Source organism: Haliotis cracherodii, unplaced genomic scaffold (genome assembly GCF_022045235.1).
Source record: "Haliotis cracherodii isolate W230 unplaced genomic scaffold, xgHalCrac1.p SCAF_8, whole genome shotgun sequence".
NCBI classification, from domain to species: Eukaryota; Metazoa; Mollusca; class Gastropoda; order Lepetellida; family Haliotidae; genus Haliotis; species Haliotis cracherodii.
In genome coordinates this window covers 46446169-46464536 of record NW_027266341.1, presented here as the reverse complement: position 1 = coordinate 46464536, position 18368 = coordinate 46446169, and the positions used below count along the sequence as shown (strand labels likewise).

Genomic DNA, 18368 nt, shown 5'->3' with positions numbered 1-18368 from the left:
TTGACCCTTCCTAATGAACAAAATGAAAAAAAAGCGCAGCCAAACAATGGTAGAGTCGACTCGATCCGTGTCTAGGCTGACACTGACCGTCTACAGCAATCTATGAATTTACCTTAGTGTCTGTTTGACACATCTTTAATCACCTTTCAATGATCGGCCAGTTGATCAGTGATGTAACCACCACAGGTTCAATAACAACTTCTGAAATCTCTCCCATCACATTTAACTTGTTGGCCATTTTGACATCTTGAACTTGATGTAAATGTATTACGACGCGCTGTCATTGTGACTGACTTACTGAGGTAGTTCTTTACAGACCTTTCTCATCTAATGAGGATATTATTTGAGTACATTTGTTCTATAGAAACTACAAAAGTTATCCCTGTTGAGCATGTTCAGCATACATGTTACCTCTCGTTTTGAGGAACAATGTTATTCGCGATACAGCTGGTTGTTGTATGGCTGTCAGTGTAAACATGAAGTCACACTCAATATAATTGTGTCTAGATCAAGGTCTATTATTAGAATTGACTAGAATTACCTGAGTGTGAGGGCCAAACTGTATGAATGTCAGCTTGCGACAACGTTCATACAATGTTTGGTCCTCACTCTGTGAAGGTTCATACTCCAATGAACTCACACAAAGTGAAAGTCAATTCTTAAATGAAGCACAGTTACTTTTTCCCCTGTGTGTATATATACATATATATATATATATGCCCTTAACTATTTACAAACTTACTGACCTGGTTAAAACATGGAATGACCTCAAATATATGTCTAAATGAAGTGACTATTTAGATAAATAGTAAAACATTGTGATAATATACCTGAATACACATATAAATATAAATACAAAATAACAATGTGTATACTATATGTTACTAACCTGGAAGGGTGATCTCTGAGATTATAATACAAACACCAAGCAGTTGAGCTGTGGTCAGTGACTAGTGTGCTGGTGAAATGCTGAGTGTCAGGTTGGTATTTTGAACAAGGCCAATCAGGCATAAGCTGACTTAAACAAAGAACCCAACCACTGAGTGACCCAAGCTGTCTTCCATACTCTGCAGCTGACAGTTGCATTAAAGAAAACTCCACACAGAGGTTACATTGATATTCTGCTGAAAGCAGTGCTGTAGAGTACAGCCGGTGTAGGGTTATTACTTTTAGAGCAACATTAAACAGTAAAAGGTCAGGACATCATTTCAATACAATATATATACAGATGTGTCAAATACAGAAAGTACAAAGATGTACATCTATTTATCTGGAGATTGTGAATTATCTCCCTTGTACCATTCCTGTAGATGAGCTGTGGATTATTAAACTTTGTTAGTGTGCATCAAATGGTTTTGTGGCCTGTTAGTAAAATAGCTATCTGTACCCTATTGTTGCAGAGCGGCTTGTGACAGCAGGGCACGATGTGAGTGATGGAGGGCTGATCACCTGTCTGTTGGAGATGGCGTTTGCTGGCAACTGCGGCATTGACGTCAGTCTACACACTCTAGAGGATGAAGGTGAAGCTCACAGACTTTGTTTTGGAAAACAACATGAAAAATTGGTTATCTGCTTAAAACGACAGCCCCAGGGTGTGGTAGTTCAAAAGATTTATTAAGTTATGGATTACCTGACTGACAGGCAGATTCGTTAACAAGGTGATTTGTTTTATTGTTGTCTTATAAAAAGAAAGCATGCTTCAGATTTTCAAAAGAAAATAACATTTCAACATTTTTAGTATGAAAACCACACAACTTGCTAGGTCAAATTTGAATTATACAATCTGCATATTTTGAAATCTTTAGAAAGCCTGTTGGGTTCATCTGCTACAGAACTGAACATCAGTGCACCTCACACTGAAAAAGTGTCGAGTTTCTTGCTCCAAGGCTAAACAAAATAATAGTCTTGGTTCCCAGGCACCGACTGGATCATCATAAAGTCTGCCGCACATTTCGTTTTTTATCCCCCGTCCAACAAAGTGGGCGGGGGATATAGAAACGGGCTCCGTCCGTCCGTCCGTCCTTCCATACGTCCGTCTGTCCGTCCGTCACGTTTTGTTTCCGGAGCATAACTCATAAACCGTTCAATACTTTTTCATCAAACTTTGCAGGTCTGTCAGGTACATGCTGAACCGGTGCCTTTTGCTATTGAGAAATTTTAGAAATTTTTATTTTTTACGTTTCCATGGCAACAAGATGGACTTAGGGTCTGTGAGGGTAGGGTTCATTTCCGGAGCATAACTCATTAACCGTTCAATATTTTTTCATCAAACTTTGCAGGTCTGTCAGGTACATGCTGAACCAGTGCCTTTTGATATTGAGTATTGAGAAATTTTAGAAATTTTTATTTTTACGTTTCCATGGCAACAAGATGGACTTAGGTTCTGTGAGGGTAGGGTTCGTTTCCGGAGCATAAGTCATAAACCGTTCAATATTTTTTCATCAAACTTTGCCGGTCTGTCAGGTACATGCTGAACTGGTGCCTTTTGATATTTAGAAATTTTAGAGATATTTATTTTTTACGTTTCCATGGCAACAAGATGGAATTAGGTTCCAAACTCATCTTTTTTTTACAATTTCCATGACAAGTTCCAGCTTGGTTAAAAAAGGTTAGGGTTTGTTTAGATTTAATTATGTCATAAATTCTGCAACAGGGGCGGGGGATATAGCCACGTTAGTGGCAAACTCTTGTTATTTCTATTTGAAAACAAATCCCTAGGACTTAACAACAATGCTATACAAATAAGCACACAGTTACTTCCCTTTACATGTGCACTGCTTCACTACACATCTCATGTTATAGTCATGTGGCAATAGATGCATGTTTATGTAGGGAGGCACCATCCCAGGTTGATGGTACACAACTGTTTATCTGGTGAAATACTATTTGAACAAGCGGAAAGAAACATCGTGTGACGTGGAAGTCGGTTATGGTAATGTTCTGTCAAGTGGAAGTCGGTTATGGGAATGTTCTGTGACATGGAAGTCAGTTATGGTAATGTTCTGTGATGTGGAAGTCGGGTATTGCAATGTTCTGTCACGCGGAAGTCGGGTATGGTAATGTTCTGTCATGTGGAAGTTGGGTATGGTAATGTTCTGTCACGCGGAAGTCAAGTATGGTAATGTTCCGTCACGTGGAAGTCGCGTATGGTAATGTTCTGTCATGTGGAAGTCGGGTATGGTAATGTTCTGTCACGTGGAAGTCGGGTATGGTAATGTTCCGTCACGTGGAAGTCGGGTATGGTAATGTTCTGTCACGTGGAAGTCGGGTATGGTAATGTTCTGTCACGTGGAAGTCAAGTATGGTAATGTTCTGTCACGTGGAAGTCAGGTATGGTAATGTTCTGTCACTTGGAAGTCAAGTATGGTAATGTTCTGTCACGTGGAAGTCGGGTATGGTAATGTTCTGTCACATGAAAGTCAAGTATGGTAATGTTCTGTCACGTGGAAGTCGGGTATGGTAATGTTCTGTCACATGGAAGTCAAGTATGGTAATGTTCTGTCACGTGGAAGTGGGGTATGGTAATGTTCTGTCACGTGGAAGTCGGGTATGGTAATGTTCTGTCACATGGAAGTCAAGTATGGTAATGTTCTGTCACGTGGAAGTCGGGTATGGTAATGTTCTGTCACGTGGAAGTCTGGTATGGTAATGTTCTGTCATGTGGAAGTCGGGTATGGTAATGTTCCTTCACGTGGAAGTCAAGTATGGTAATGTTCCGTCACGTGGAAGTCAGGTATGGTAATGTTCTGTCACATGGAAGTGGGGTATGGTAATGTTCCGTCACGTGGAAGTCGGGTATGGTAATGTTCTGTCATGTGGAAGTCAAGTATGGTAATGTTCCGTCACGTGGAAGTCGGGTATGGTAATGTTCTGTCACATGGAAGTCGGGTATGGTAATGTTCAGTCACGTGGTAGTTGAGTATGGTAATCTTCTGTTCCAGATGAGATCGTGGACTTCCTGTTCTGTGAGGACCTCGGGGTGATCCTGGAGGTCCGGACAGGGGACGAGGAGGAGGTCATCGAGATGTTTGACGATGAGAATGTACCCTGCGTCCCTATTGGCCGATCAAAGGCTTTATCTGACAGGGTGAGACTGTTGTCTGATTGGGTGAGACTGTTGTCTGATTGGGTGAGACAGTTGTCAAACATGGTGAGACTGTTGTCTGACCGGGTGAGACTGTTGCCTGATAGAATGAGACTGTTGTTGAACCGAGTGAGACTGAGTGAGACTTGTCAGATTTGTTGAGACTGTTGTCTGACAGGGTGACACTGTTGTCAGACCGGGTGACACTGTTGTCAGATTGAGTGAGACTGTTGTCTGACAGGGTGAGACTGTTGTCTGATAGGGTGAGACTGTTGTCTTACAGGGTGACACTGTTGTCAGACCAGGTGAGACTGTTGTCTGATAGGGTGAGACTGTTGTTAAACTGAGACAGACTGTTGTCTGATAGGGTGAGACTGTTTCCTGATAGGATGAGACTGTTGTCAGACCGGGTGAGACTAGTCAGACCGGGTGAGACTGTTGTCTGACAGGGTGACACTGTTGTCTGACTGGGTGATGCTGTTGTCTGACCGGGTGACGCTGTTGTGCCTCATTAAGAAACAAACAAACCATACCGATACCAAGCTGTTGCACTCAACAGGTTGCGATCAGTGTCAACGACGAGGAGGTGTTGATTGAGTCGACGATGGTGCTGCGAGACATCTGGGAGGAGACAAGTTTCCAGCTGGAGCGTCTCCAGGCCAACCCCCACATGGTGCAGCAGGAGCAGGAGGGACTCAAGTCTCGCAGATTCCCCCCCTACCAACTCCCCTTCTGTCCCGACGATGACATCAAGATCAACAAGGAATTGGGTAGGTCACTCACTGATGATGCCATGAACAAAGAATGAGGAACAAAGCATGACACAGTGGAGATTCTGGGTTGCAATAGGTCCCCAGCAACCTCTGTGGGTCGTGAAAAGAAGCATAATGAATCAGATCAGAGTCAAGCTCAGTGTTTTTTGTTGATTTGTATGTCATTGTATTCCGATGGTGTGGATCATTAATCACTGAATTGTCTGATCCTGTCAGGTCTTGATCTGGATTTGTAAATTGTGAAAGATTTGTTTTGATACTTAGCCTTGTCATAAAAATTGTTGCCCTATTTGTGACAATGTTCCTCCCATGCTCAGATCAGCTGCCGATGGTGGCGGTGTTGAGGGAGGAAGGCAGCAACGGTGACCGCGAGATGTGCGCAGCGTTCACGTCCGCGGGGTTCGAGGTGTGGGACATCAACATGCAGGATCTGCAAGATGGCAAGGTCGACTTGGACACATTCCGAGGACTTGCGTTTGTCGGGGGCTTCAGCTATGCCGATGTTTTGGGTTCAGCTAAAGGTACCATTGATGTAGCTCAAGTTTATGATTCAATGTGTGGTCCTTTCTCATGTTATGTGTTCACTTGACAAAAGGGTCCCTTTGAAAACACCAGTATGTTCATAACACATTATTTTTAAGTTTCTTTTCCATGTTAGTTGGGCTTTATTAGTTCTACACATGCTACCAGATGAGCATGAGAGGGATACACTTTGTTTATTTCTTCTTCTTTTTGTTATTTTAAGAATAAATTCAAGATAAGGATAATTAATGTTATAAACATTGTGTTGATCACACAAGTACAACAAATGTTAACCTTTGAGGATAAGATCTTGTCATTGATAGAACAAAACCTGTGCACATTGGTGTCACCACACAATTTCCCTCACAGAGAACAATGCTCTGAAGCATTGGACTTATGTTTTTACATCATAACTTTTCCAGAGTGATATGGTTTGTCAATATAACTACAGTAAACAACATTTTTAACAAACAAGCTCACAATGAACTAACGGATATGACAAACTGTTTTTTTTGTCCCGGCCATTTGCTGTATACTTTATCATGTACAATTAATGGATGCAACAAACAGTCTGATAGCAAAATAACGGATATAGAGAACTCACTTTGTGATCCTGTGTGTACTCTTAATCTTATTGGATCCAGGTTCACCCCGATTATGTTTCTAGGTTTGTCAGCACCATACCCGTGCTCGTAGGTTTCACTGAAGTGGTAAACGTCTGAGACCTGCATCACTTCAGGCTTTCCTCCCATATTAAGCTGACACGCCGCGATATAACTGGAATACTTTTAAAGTGCTTTAAACTCAACTCACTCACTCACTTTAATCTTAATGTATATAACAAACTGTTAATCTCTGAGCTGCTTGTGTCACAATCACCCTGTGAAAATATCCGGGCCACAAGGAGGTTCCGTGGTACATGAAACCACATGGTGGGTTTACAGTAATTATTTTGAAACATGTGACGTCTACCTCCCAGGCTGGGCAGCAGCTGCTCTCTTCAACCCCACAAATAAGGAGCAGTTTGAGCGATTCCGCCAGCGTCCCGACACCTTCAGCCTGGGTGTGTGTAATGGCTGCCAGCTGATGGCGCTCCTTGGATGGGTAGCACCAGATCCGTCAGGTTGGTCACACTTGCTTTAAAAATAGGGTAGGATGTGTTGAATGCTTCAACTATAAATGCATTGCGGGGGTTTGTGAAGCATCATTCCTCTTTGTATTTCCTCCTTTGTCATCACCATGTTTGTGTGTTCCTCTATTTAATCATTTCCTTTCTGGAAAACCTATTGCTTTAAAAATTGAAACTTGTTTGTTATTATGAAACTAGAGTGTAGTCAATCTTTGTCAACCCTGGAGAAAATGTTCTTGATTTTACAGATTGTCCATTACAATTCAATTCTACATTTGTTCAATAACAAAAATATATCCTGGACAGAAGAAACTTTGGCAGTCGTGAAATCACAGATTATTTCAAGGACTATTGAAGGGTAACAAATCTGCTTGTTCACATATCACCTTCTGAAAGTGGTCCTGATGTTGTTGCAGAAGTGGGTTTGAGTGAGCAGGGCCTGCTGCTGGACCACAACGACTCGGAGCGCTATGAGTCACGCTTCGTGACAGTGCAGGTACAGGACAGCCCAGCAGTCATGCTCAAAGGCATGGAGGGAACAACGTTTGGCATGTGGGTGTCACACGGTGAAGGTGAGAAACATACAGTTGGGAGATTCCAGGACAAGAGGTCCCCAGTACCTTATGCTTTTCTCCCCAGCAGTCTCCAGTACCTCATGCTTGTCTCCCCATCAGTCTCCAGTACCTCATACTTGTCACCCAACAGTCTCCAGTACCTCATGCTTGTCTCCCTAACAGTCTCCAGCACCTTATGCTTATCTCCCCAACAGTCTCCAGTACCTCATGCATGTCTCCCCATCAGTCTCCAGTACCTCATACTTGTCACCCAACAGTCTCCAGTACCTCATGCTTGTCTCCCCAACAGTCTCCAGTACCTCTTACTTGTCTCCAACCAGTCTCCAGTACCTCTTACTTGTCTCCAACCAGTCTCCAGTACCTCATGCTTGTCTCCCCAACAGTCTCCAGTACCTCATGCTTGTCTCCCCAACAGTCTCCAGTACCTCATGCTTGTCTCCCCAACAGTCTCCAGTACCTCATGCTTGTCTCCCCAACAGTCTCCAGTACCTCATGCTTGTCTCCCCAAGTCTCCAGTACTTCATGCTTGTCTCCCCAACAGTCTCCAGTACCTCATGCTTGTCTCCCCAACAGTCTCCAGTACCTCATGCTTGTCTCCCTAACAGTCTCCAGTACATCATGCTTGTCTCCAATACAGTCTCCAGTACCTCATTCTTGTCTCCCCAACAGTCTCCAGTGCTTCTTGCTTGTCTCCCACACAGTCTCCAGTACCTCATGCTTGTCTCCCTAACAGTCTCCAGTACCTCATGCTTGTCTCCGATACAGTCTCCAGTACCTCATGCTTGTCTCCCCAATAGTCTCCAGTACCTCATGCTTGTCTCCCCAACAGTCTCCAGTGCTTCTTGCTTGTCTCCCATACAGTCTCCAGTACCTCATGCTTGTCTCCCTAACAGTCTCCAGTACCTCATGCTTGTCTCCGATACAGTCTCCAGTACCTCATGCTTGTCTCCTTAACAGTCTCCAGTACCTCATGCTTGTCTCCCCAACAGTCTCCAGTACCTCTTGCTTGTCTCCCACACAGTCTCCAGTACCTCTTGCTTGTCTCCCACACAGTCTCCAGTACCTCATGCTTGACTCCCCAACAGTCTCCAGTGCCTCTTGCTTGTCACCCAATAGTCTCCAGTACCTCATGCTTGTCTCCCTAACAGTCTCCCGTACCTCATGCTTGTCTCCCTAACAGTCCCCAGTACCTCATGCTTGTCTCCCTAACAGTCTCCAGTACATCATGCTTGTCTCCAATACAGTCTCCAGTACCTCATGCTTGTCTCCCCAACAGTCTCCAGTGCTTCTTGCTTGTCTCCCATACAGTCTCCAGTACCTCATGCTTGTCTCCCTAACAGTCTCCAGTACCTTATGCTTGTCTCCGATACAGTCTCCAGTACCTCATGCTTGTCTCCCCAACAGTCTCCAGTACCTCATGCTTGTCTCCCCAATAGTCTCCAGTACCTCATGCTTGTCTCCCCAACAGTCTCCAGTACCTCATGCTTGTCTCCCCAACAGTCTCCAGTACCTCATGCTTGTCTCCCTAACAGTCTCCAGTACCTCATGCTTGTCACCCAATAGTCTCCAGTACCTCATGCTTGTCTCCTTAACAGTTTCCAGTACCTCATGCTTGTCTCCCCAACAGTCTCCAGTACCTCTTGCTTGTCTCCCACACAGTCTCCAGTACCTCATGCTTGTCTCCCCAACAGTCTCCAGTACCTCATGCTTGTCTCCCCAACAGTCTCCAGTGCCTCTTGCTTGTCACCCAATAGTCTCCAGTACCTTATGCTTGTCTCCCTAACAGTCTCCCGTACCTCTTGCTTGTCTCCCTAACAGTCCCCAGTACCTCATGCTTGTCTCCCTAACAGTCTCCAGTACATCATGCTTGTCTCCCATACAGTCTCCAGTACCTCATGCTTGTCTCCCATACAGTCTCCAGTACCTCATGCTTGTCTCCCCAATAGTCTCCAGTACCTCATGCTTGTCTCCCCAACAGTCTCCAGTGCCTCTTGCTTGTCACCCAATAGTCTCCAGTACCTTATGCTTGTCTCCCTAACAGTCTCCCGTACCTCTTGCTTGTCTCCCTAACAGTCCCCAGTACCTCATGCTTGTCTCCCTAACAGTCTCCAGTACATCATGCTTGTCTCCCATACAGTCTCCAGTACCTCATGCTTGTCTCCCCAACAGTCTCCAGTGCTTCTTGCTTGTCTCCCATACAGTCTCCAGTACCTCATGCTTGTTTCCCATACAGTCTCCAGTACCTCATGCTTGTCTCCCACACAGTCTCCAGTACCTCATGCTTGTCTCCCCAACAGTCTCCAGTACCTCATGCTTGTCTCCCCAACAGTCTCCAGTACCTCTTACTTGTCTCCAAACAGTCTCCAGTACCTCATGCTTGTCTCCCCAACAGTCCCCAGTACCTCATGCTTGTCTCCCTAACAGTCTCCAGTACCTCATGCTTGTCTCCCATACAGTCTCCAGTACCTCATGCTTGTTTCCCATACAGTCTCCAGTACTTCATGCTTGTCTCCCACACAGTCTCCAGTACCTCATGCTTGTCTCCCCAACAGTCTCCAGTACCTCATGCTTGTCTCCCCAACAGTCTCCAGTACCTCATGCTTGTCCCCGATACAGTCTCCATTACCTCATGCTTGTCTCCGATACAGTCTCCAGTACCTCATGCTTGTCTCCGATACAGTCTCCAGTACCTCATGCTTGTCTCCCCAACAGTCTCCAGTACCTCATGCTTGTCCCCGATACAGTCTCCAGTACCTCATGCTTGTCTCCCCAACAGTCTCCAGTACCTCATGCTTGTCTCCCCAACAGTCTCCAGTACCTCATGCTTGTCTCCCCAACAGTCTCCAGTACCTCATGCTTGTCTCCCTAACAGTCTCCAGTACCTCATGCTTGTCTCCGATACAGTCTCCAGTACCTCATGCTTGTCTCCTTAACAGTCTCCAGTACCTCATGCTTGTCTCCCCAACAGTCTCCAGTACCTCTTGCTTGTCTCCCACACAGTCTCCAGTACCTCTTGCTTGTCTCCCACACAGTCTCCAGTACCTCATGCTTGTCTCCCCAACAGTCTCCAGTACCTCATGCTTGTCTCCCCAACAGTCTCCAGTACCTCATGCTTGTCCCCGATACAGTCTCCATTACCTCATGCTTGTCTCCGATACAGTCTCCAGTACCTCATGCTTGTCTCCAATACAGTCTCCAGTACCTCATGCTTGTCTCCCCAACAGTCTCCAGTACCTCATGCTTGTCCCCGATACAGTCTCCAGTACCTCATGCTTGTCTCCCCAACAGTCTCCAGTACCTCATGCTTGTCCCCGATACAGTCTCCAGTACCTCATGCTTGTCCCCGATACAGTCTCCAGTACCTCATGCTTGTCTCCCCAACAGTCTCCAGTACCTCATGCTTGTCTCCCCAACAGTCTCCAGTACCTCATGCTTGTCCCCGATACAGTCTCCAGTACCTCATGCTTGTCTCCCCAACAGTCTCCAGTACCTCATGGTTGTCTCCCCAACAGTCTCCAGTACCTCATGCTTGTCCCCGATACAGTCTCCAGTACCTCATGCTTGTCCCCGATACAGTCTCCAGTACCTCATGCTTGTCTCCCCAACAGTCTCCAGCACCTCATGCTTGTCTCCCCAACAGTCTCCAGTACCTCATGGTTGTCTCCCCAACAGTCTCCAGTACCTCATGCTTGTCTCCCCAACAGTCTCCAGTACCTCATGCTTGTCTCCCCAACAGTCTCCAGTACCTCATGCTTGTCTCCCCAACAGTCTCCAGTACCTCATGCTTGTCTCCCCAACAGTCTCCAGTACCTCATGCTTGTCTCCCCAACAGTCTCCAGTACCTCATGGTTGTCTCCCCAACAGTCTCCAGTACCTCATGCTTGTCTCCCCAACAGTCTCCAGTACCTCATGCTTGTCTCCCCAACAGTCTCCAGTACCTCATGGTTGTCTCCCCAACAGTCTCCAGTACCTCATGCTTGTCTCCCCAACAGTCTCCAGTACCTCATGCTTGTCTCCCCAACAGTCTCCAGTACCTCATGCTCTCCCTGTAGGTTCCACATGTGTGTGTGTGTATATCTCCATGTTGAGCACGACTTCCTCCGGGGTCTAGCATCTGCCCGGTGAGCAGAAGGTACATAGTTCAAACCCCGACCACATCATACCAAACAATGTAAGAAGATGGTACTTGTTGTTATCCTTCCTGGCGCTTGGCATCAAGGGGCTAATACAAGGATTGGTCGGCTTAGAGTATACTGTGTCCGAGTGGGGTATTTATGTTAAACTGCGGCATGGTGTCTCAGTGGGCTGTCACTAAAAACTCGGCATTAGTCCGGACTAGAACAAGCAGACACACACATAAACACATGCATGCACATGACTATATATATAAGTGCAATAATCTTGGACATGTCGTTTAACCCCATTTTACCTCACCATGTTGGGTGACAGGTAAGTAGACCCCAGTACTTAATACTCCTTGTATGTAGGGGATAAACGATACAGCAAGGTCATGGTACGATACGTATCGTGATACGTAGGTCACAATATGATACATATCGTGAATATGGAAACGTCTTGACTATAAATATTTCAGAGCAGGTTTCAAGGAAAAGCTAGTTGTAGACACATATTCGCTGGTCCACCGTGTCCCTTAGTCCAAGTAGGCAATGACTTACAGACTTTGTATTACATTCTATGCAGAATGAACAATTCATACAACATATTTGGCATTCCAGGCAAAATGGTTTTCAAGACAGATGGCTTACATCATGACATCCTCTCTAACAACCTCGCGCCTGTCCGCTACGTCAATGACGATGGTGAAATTACAACCAACTACCCTCTCAACCCCAATGGATCTCCCGATGGCATAGCAGCAGTGTGTTCTCAAGATGGCCGCCACCTGGCGATAATGCCACACCCAGAGCGGTGCTTCCTCACCTGGCAATGTCCGTGGATGCCGTACGAATGGCGAGAGGACAACACATATTCACCGTGGATCCGGATGTTCCTCAATGCCTACAACTGGTGTGTGCAATAGACAGTGAGAGTAGTATGTTACTTCTAGGTATTGGCCGGTCACAGATTTCAGCTGTTGTAAATGGATATCAGCCAGCTCAATGTAAGTAGCGAGACACTTTATTGATGAACCAGGTGCGTGTTGGTATCAACAGATTGCATATTGATGTCAGAAAATTCATATCAATATTAAGAACTTTGTGTGAACTGTATATGAATCTCAATATAACATTGATATCAACCAACTCAACATGGACATCAAGAACTCCATTTTGATATCAAGTTGATATCAAGTGGGTATCAATGTAGATATCTACTTTATATGGATTATCAAGCACCACTGTGAATATGGATATCAGCTTACTCAATATGGATATCAAGAAGTCAATGTAGATATCAAGCAACTCTGTGTTGATATCAACATGGGAATGTCAAACACCTCCAATGAATATCAAGCACCTCCATGTGCATATCAAGAAACAGATATATCATGCTTTTGTTCATGGACATCCATTATAGGTTGATATCAACTCCCCAGGGCTACCCAGTGACTGGATGTGCATCACAGCCTACTACTATCAGTATACACACAGATGTCATGTTACATATGCTTTCAAATAAGAAACAAATATGTGAGTGTAGGACATGACTTGGCACTGAATGCTCCAAGAGTCTGGCTGAACGCTGTTTGAGATGAGCTACTGTGAGATACATTTGTGTGATTCTGTACATTCTCACTTGTTCTGGAGATGGCATCCTTGTTAGTCGTTACTGATCTGTCATTCGTAAGATAATCCATTATTACTGAATACTTCAGTAGCTGACTGTTACTGACGTTTTATGTAGGAATCTTTACATGTATCCTCCCGAATGTCCCATGTGTTTGTCCTGTGTCACCTGTCACACACAGGTTTAACATACAGAATTGAAATGTGAGGTTGAGGCTTTAACAACCTACTTACTGTTTCTTTTCAATGCTTACATTATATACATATGAAGCAGCGTTTCATGACTAAATACATAATAAAGTTTTAGATTTGAAACAAGAGAGGGAAACTGTTGATTACACCACACACGACTTTGAGATTGGCATGTAAAGTGAAGAAGTCAACAAAAGTCTATGGCCCATCAGGCACTGTTTAGTACTGATGTTGACATGACACATTCACAGCTGCATTGACAAAATGGAGCGAAATATCTTTATCCCAATATATCAAGGTCATGTGAGATGATTTAAGATTGTGACAGGTTTCTTTTCAAATTGTCTCCCTTGTACGGACAAATAGCTAATGTTTATCATGAGTATACTTATGAAGTGACGCATTAGCAGCTGAAAGTAAGTGTGTTTATTAACATAGCAGGACAAATTTCAAAACTATGACCTTGGTTATTTAGTATGTGTTTTAACCCAATGGTGTAATTATATATCCACAAAGTTCACAATTTGATGCAGTTGCAGTAACAAGGCTAGATAGACATTATTTCAAGGGGAAGACCCCATTATGACAAACCTGACAAACACAACTTACCATGTGCTTTTGTTATTAAGCACATGGGTTTATCTGGGCCTGGTCAGAGGCTGATATTCAGCCCCAGGTCTGTTCTAGATCAGTAGAACTTCCCAATTTGGAATTAAGATTTCCTGTTTTCATGTGAATATTGTTGTGTCTTATAGTATCGTTTTGGAAAGGTGACTTGCATTTCACTGAGAACAGGACCAAGGAAGAGACATTATACAAATGAATACAATGTTGTAATACCTCTGAATTTAAGAAAATTTGGACATAAAACAACAACAACTTTTCTCCACAAGCCTAAGAAATCTTTGCTAAAAGCAGTGTTGAATTATGATTCTGACTATCTCATGATGTAAAATTCCTAGTTTTGCACAATAATGATTTTTTCAAATTTGCCAGCCTAGGCACTTAATTTAGAATCTGTGATAAGTCCCTGAAGCACATCTCTAGAACATCATATTCTTGTTGTGCTATTGAAATCCATGAGCATGGAGTATGATATATTCAGGCAGGTAATGTTTGTAGGCCTTCTTTGTACATTATGCTGTCTGTTGATGACACAAGACACGTTTCATCGACTTTCATACTTACTCTCTCCATTATTGTTATATGTTGCATTGTGGGGTTTGGAGATATTGTTTTTCACCTGGGCAGAGTTATGTCCCTTGGCTTTGGACTTGTCAGTTCTACTTTTGGCCTCTCCACAGTGGTATTGATGTGTACAGACAGCAACCCTGTGCTTGCCTCTTTAAACATATGAACACATTAACCAGGCCGAGTCATTTTCAAATCTGACAAATGCAAAGATGTCTGACCTCAATCTGTGCCAAAGCCTTTCAAGTCTACTGTTCCGAAAAGGTATTTTGGCATTATTTTTAGTAGACTTTACCCTTAGTATATGGACTATAGTATATGGACTAGTATAAGCTGGTCTTACTATACTGTAAGAAATTTTTCTTGTCTTGGACTCTGGACTAGTGGCTATAATTAAACTGTGACCTGGTGAATACATCTTCCGAGGCAAACGAGTTAACTGACTGGAAATGACCAGTTTCCACCCTTGCCAAACTAGTTTGCAATTTTGTGGTTCGGATGTAGCACCACCAGTGACGATTATGGATTGTGTCCCTTCTTTGTCCTTCCTATTGATCAATCAGATTTCAACCTCTCATATCAGTTGCATTTGCTTCAAACAAAATTGCAGTGCCCAGTGAAGACAATCTGATTGATAATCAAGATCTTTTTGTAATAAAATGGGTCTTATTTCGCAGAGTAGATCAAATCACTTGAGCACGTTTATAAAAAACATGAACAGATTTGGAAAACATCTGTCGACGCCTATTTGACGGTACACTTGCTCTGCAAATCCAGCAATCAATTGAAATCAGCATGGCAGTTGCCGTGTTGTTTATGAACCGAATGTTGATTTCATTCCAAAATTTTGAATGGACTATGGATAGACTCGTTGGTCCAGCCAAAATATAACTCCATAACTCAACCCTAGTTTGGCAAGGGTGGAAACTGGACTTTTATAGTCGGTAAACTCCTTTGCCTCGGGAAGATGTGGTGAGTATGAAATGTCAGTCTCCATGTTTTGTTAAGTGTTAACAGAATGAAGGAACAGACATATTTGCTCTAGATGTCTCTCATGTTGCTAGATATGAAGCCAATGTTCTTGGGACCATTGCTTTGCTTTAGCATGCGTGTTACTTGAAACCATTATTTTATCATTGTCTGTATTGTAGCCAGCATATGAATGTCATGACAAGTACCTGGGGGCATGGGAGCTGAAGCCTTCTAGCACCAAGCAAGCATTGTGCAGAGTTTTGTCCCTTATATGTACCAGAATCCCAGATTCTCCCTGGCAATGTTTCTAGGTTTGTTAGCACCATTTCTTGAGGGGTTAAAATTAGTGGAAAGCATCTAAGACCTGTATCACATTTGGGCTTTCCTCCCGATTGAAGCTGACACCATGATATTTCTGAAATACAGTTGAATGCAAACTAAACTCAGCCATAGTGGACAACTGAGTGTTCGGTGTTTAGTTTGCTCCTTCGAAGGAGGCCTGACTGACAAGGCAAGACGGTCATTGTATGTGGAGAGGACTGAATATGCCTTAGTTGTGGGCCTGAATTTGTACATGAAAATGATTTTAGCAGTTTATGTAAATGCTGTAAATAGATGTAGCAGAGCTGTCACCTGGTATTGTAAGAAGTATTGTTCAGGATGAAATGATGTTCAATGAGAATGTCATGGACTTGAAGCCTGAGGATCAAACCATTTGCCAATATCTGTAAGTGGAATTTCAGAATCTCCAGTAACACAGACGTATATGGTTATATAGCTTAGGATTACATACATAGACATTAATTAAAACAACAAACAACGGTGACAATCACGTTGTTGGTTTTTTTGTAGGGAAAAAATAGAGAAGTAGGAATCCATAAGTTGATCAACTCTTGAATCATTTGGATGTTTTAGGGAATTTAAAGTCCGCCCTTATTGGCATGGGTTATCAATGTAAGGGGAAGACACCATGTGTAGAGTCCAAGCTATTCCTCGGCTCCTTTCCAGCTGGTGATTGGAGTGTATAAGTTAATATTTAAGAGAAAAGAACTGATTCTTCAAGAACTTCTCTAGTCAGAGAGTTGCAAAATAGTGGTCGTGTCTATAACTGTTATGGGGAGAGAATTCAATAGCTTTTTGTTGGTAAAAAGATTTTGCTTTAAAAAATTTAGAAAACTGTAAAATTGTGTAGAATTGTGATTGCTGTTTTCAAAAAGGCGGCAGAAAACTAGAAAATGAGAATGAATCACAAGTAACAAGTTCATTTGATCTTGTTGATCAAAATGCATCTCATGTAGCTCGGTAGTGCCCACCTGAAATCTAGTTGCTTGGACATTGGACTGAGATTTTTGATGTTGTAGTGGTTCTACCAATGACTGAGTGGGGGACTTCTCATATCAGGTTTGTATCACTTTGGAGCCTTTGTCAAACAGGTTCCGCCTACTGGTTCAACCAAGATTCTGCCTATGAGTTCTGCCTACAGGTTCAAAATGAAATGTATGTGTTTTATATGCTCATCATCCTATTTACCTCAAACATTTTGACCTCAAAAAGAACTTTTCTAAGTTTTAGACAATTGTTTTGATATGACAACAACTCAGGATCGCCTGTTATGGATGGTAATGCAGTCACAAAGTTTGAACATAAGATCTGGTTTTATCAGATGGAACCACACAAAGTATTTGACAAGATGATAGATTGTAGTAAGTATCCAAAGCATTTCGTCGACTGAGTTATTATGATTTGAGAATTGGAAATTGACAAATTTCCATTTGCTGTGATCTTAGAGGCAACTTGTAATAAAAGTTTCCGACATGTTACACAGAACTGATGATGCTTGACACAAAATGGTCCTTGTTTTCTTGATGCTCTTAAAAACAGGTTCTCGGGGATTCCATGTGAGAAAATAGATCCCCAGTAGCCTATTCTTGTTGTAAGAGGCTACTAAGTGGATTGGGTGGTCAGACTCAATGACTTGGTTGACTTTATGTCATTTGTCCCAATTTCATGGATCAATCCTAATGACGTAAATTACTGGATTGTCTGGTCCAGACACCATCATTTTCAGCTTGATGTATGAAATATTGCCGAGTGTGGTGTTCAACAACAAAGAAATGAAACAAAATGATGCCCTTAATCTTGCAAAAATAATTAAAAATATCAATTTTCTTTATAAGTATTAATTGGCTAGTGTTTGAATTGCAACAAGATAGTTTTATGGATAATAAACAAACATCCCTAATGTCAACGAATGTTTCAAAATATTTTTCTTAATTCTGATGCTATGAATTGTCTACACATATTTTTTGTGAATGACTTCCGTTCGATCCGAACACATAGTTTTTAATATTTCTTTATCATGATCTCAATATATTGGCTGAAAAAGGACAAGATAGAATATTTGTATGAAAGTTACAAGACATGTTCGAATAGTTGAAAACTAGCCATTTTTTAGCTCTCCAGTCTGAAAGTCATGTGAGCTCATATCTTTGCCTATTTGTCCAGCATCCGTCATAATCATCTTGATCTCAGAAACCACTGGACCAATGAAGCTGAGACTTTACATGCTTGTTCCTACCTTTGATGCCACCCCAATTTGATCAAGAGTATTGAATCTGATTTTCAGTGTGGCTGCCATATTGATTAACTTTGTTTTGGGCCATTTTTGTTTAAAATTGTAATGAACAGCTGATAGAGGAGAAGATCGTCAGTTCAATCGCTGGCCACATCATACCAGTTAACATTTTTAGATGGTACTTGTTGCTACCCTACCTTGCACTCGGCATCATAGGGAGAAAACAAAAACTGGTCAGCTCAGTGTCAGTATATGATAAACTGTGGCATGGTATCTCAGTGGGCTAGTACTACTATAAAACCTGGCACTAGTCCAGACAGACACAAACATGCATGTTGCTGTATGTGTGTAATGGTGTGGAACAAGACGTTAAAACCCATTTCACCTTACGTCACCTCACGTTTGTGACATTGTAAGCGTTTACTTTACTCCTCAATTCTCTCAAAGTACATTCTGAACACGGTAGACATCCCATCAGAAACCATTGGACCAATGTGAATCTGAGTATATCACACGCTTCTTCCCACCAGTGACGACACACCAATATTTTCAACAGATTCGAGTCAGAATTTTTTAATATCAAGGCTGACAGCAATGTTTGTGTATGT

At 42.8% G+C, this 18368-nt stretch overlaps 1 protein-coding gene across 1 annotated transcript in view; it reads left to right on the top strand.

The window, feature by feature from the left end:
* The window catches only part of LOC139449578 (phosphoribosylformylglycinamidine synthase-like), a 54709-nt gene extending 36867 nt beyond the window's left edge, over positions 1 to 17842 (top strand). The window contains exons 19-25 of the mRNA XM_071231037.1: positions 1401 to 1520; positions 3942 to 4087; positions 4644 to 4854; positions 5175 to 5378; positions 6359 to 6502; positions 6925 to 7080; positions 11820 to 17842. Coding sequence (XP_071087138.1) covers positions 1401 to 1520; positions 3942 to 4087; positions 4644 to 4854; positions 5175 to 5378; positions 6359 to 6502; positions 6925 to 7080; positions 11820 to 12124 — 1286 coding nt within the window. The 3' untranslated portion in view covers positions 12125 to 17842. The remainder of the gene's footprint in view (positions 1 to 1400; positions 1521 to 3941; positions 4088 to 4643; positions 4855 to 5174; positions 5379 to 6358; positions 6503 to 6924; positions 7081 to 11819) is intronic.
* The last annotated feature ends 526 nt before the right edge of the window (positions 17843 to 18368 follow it).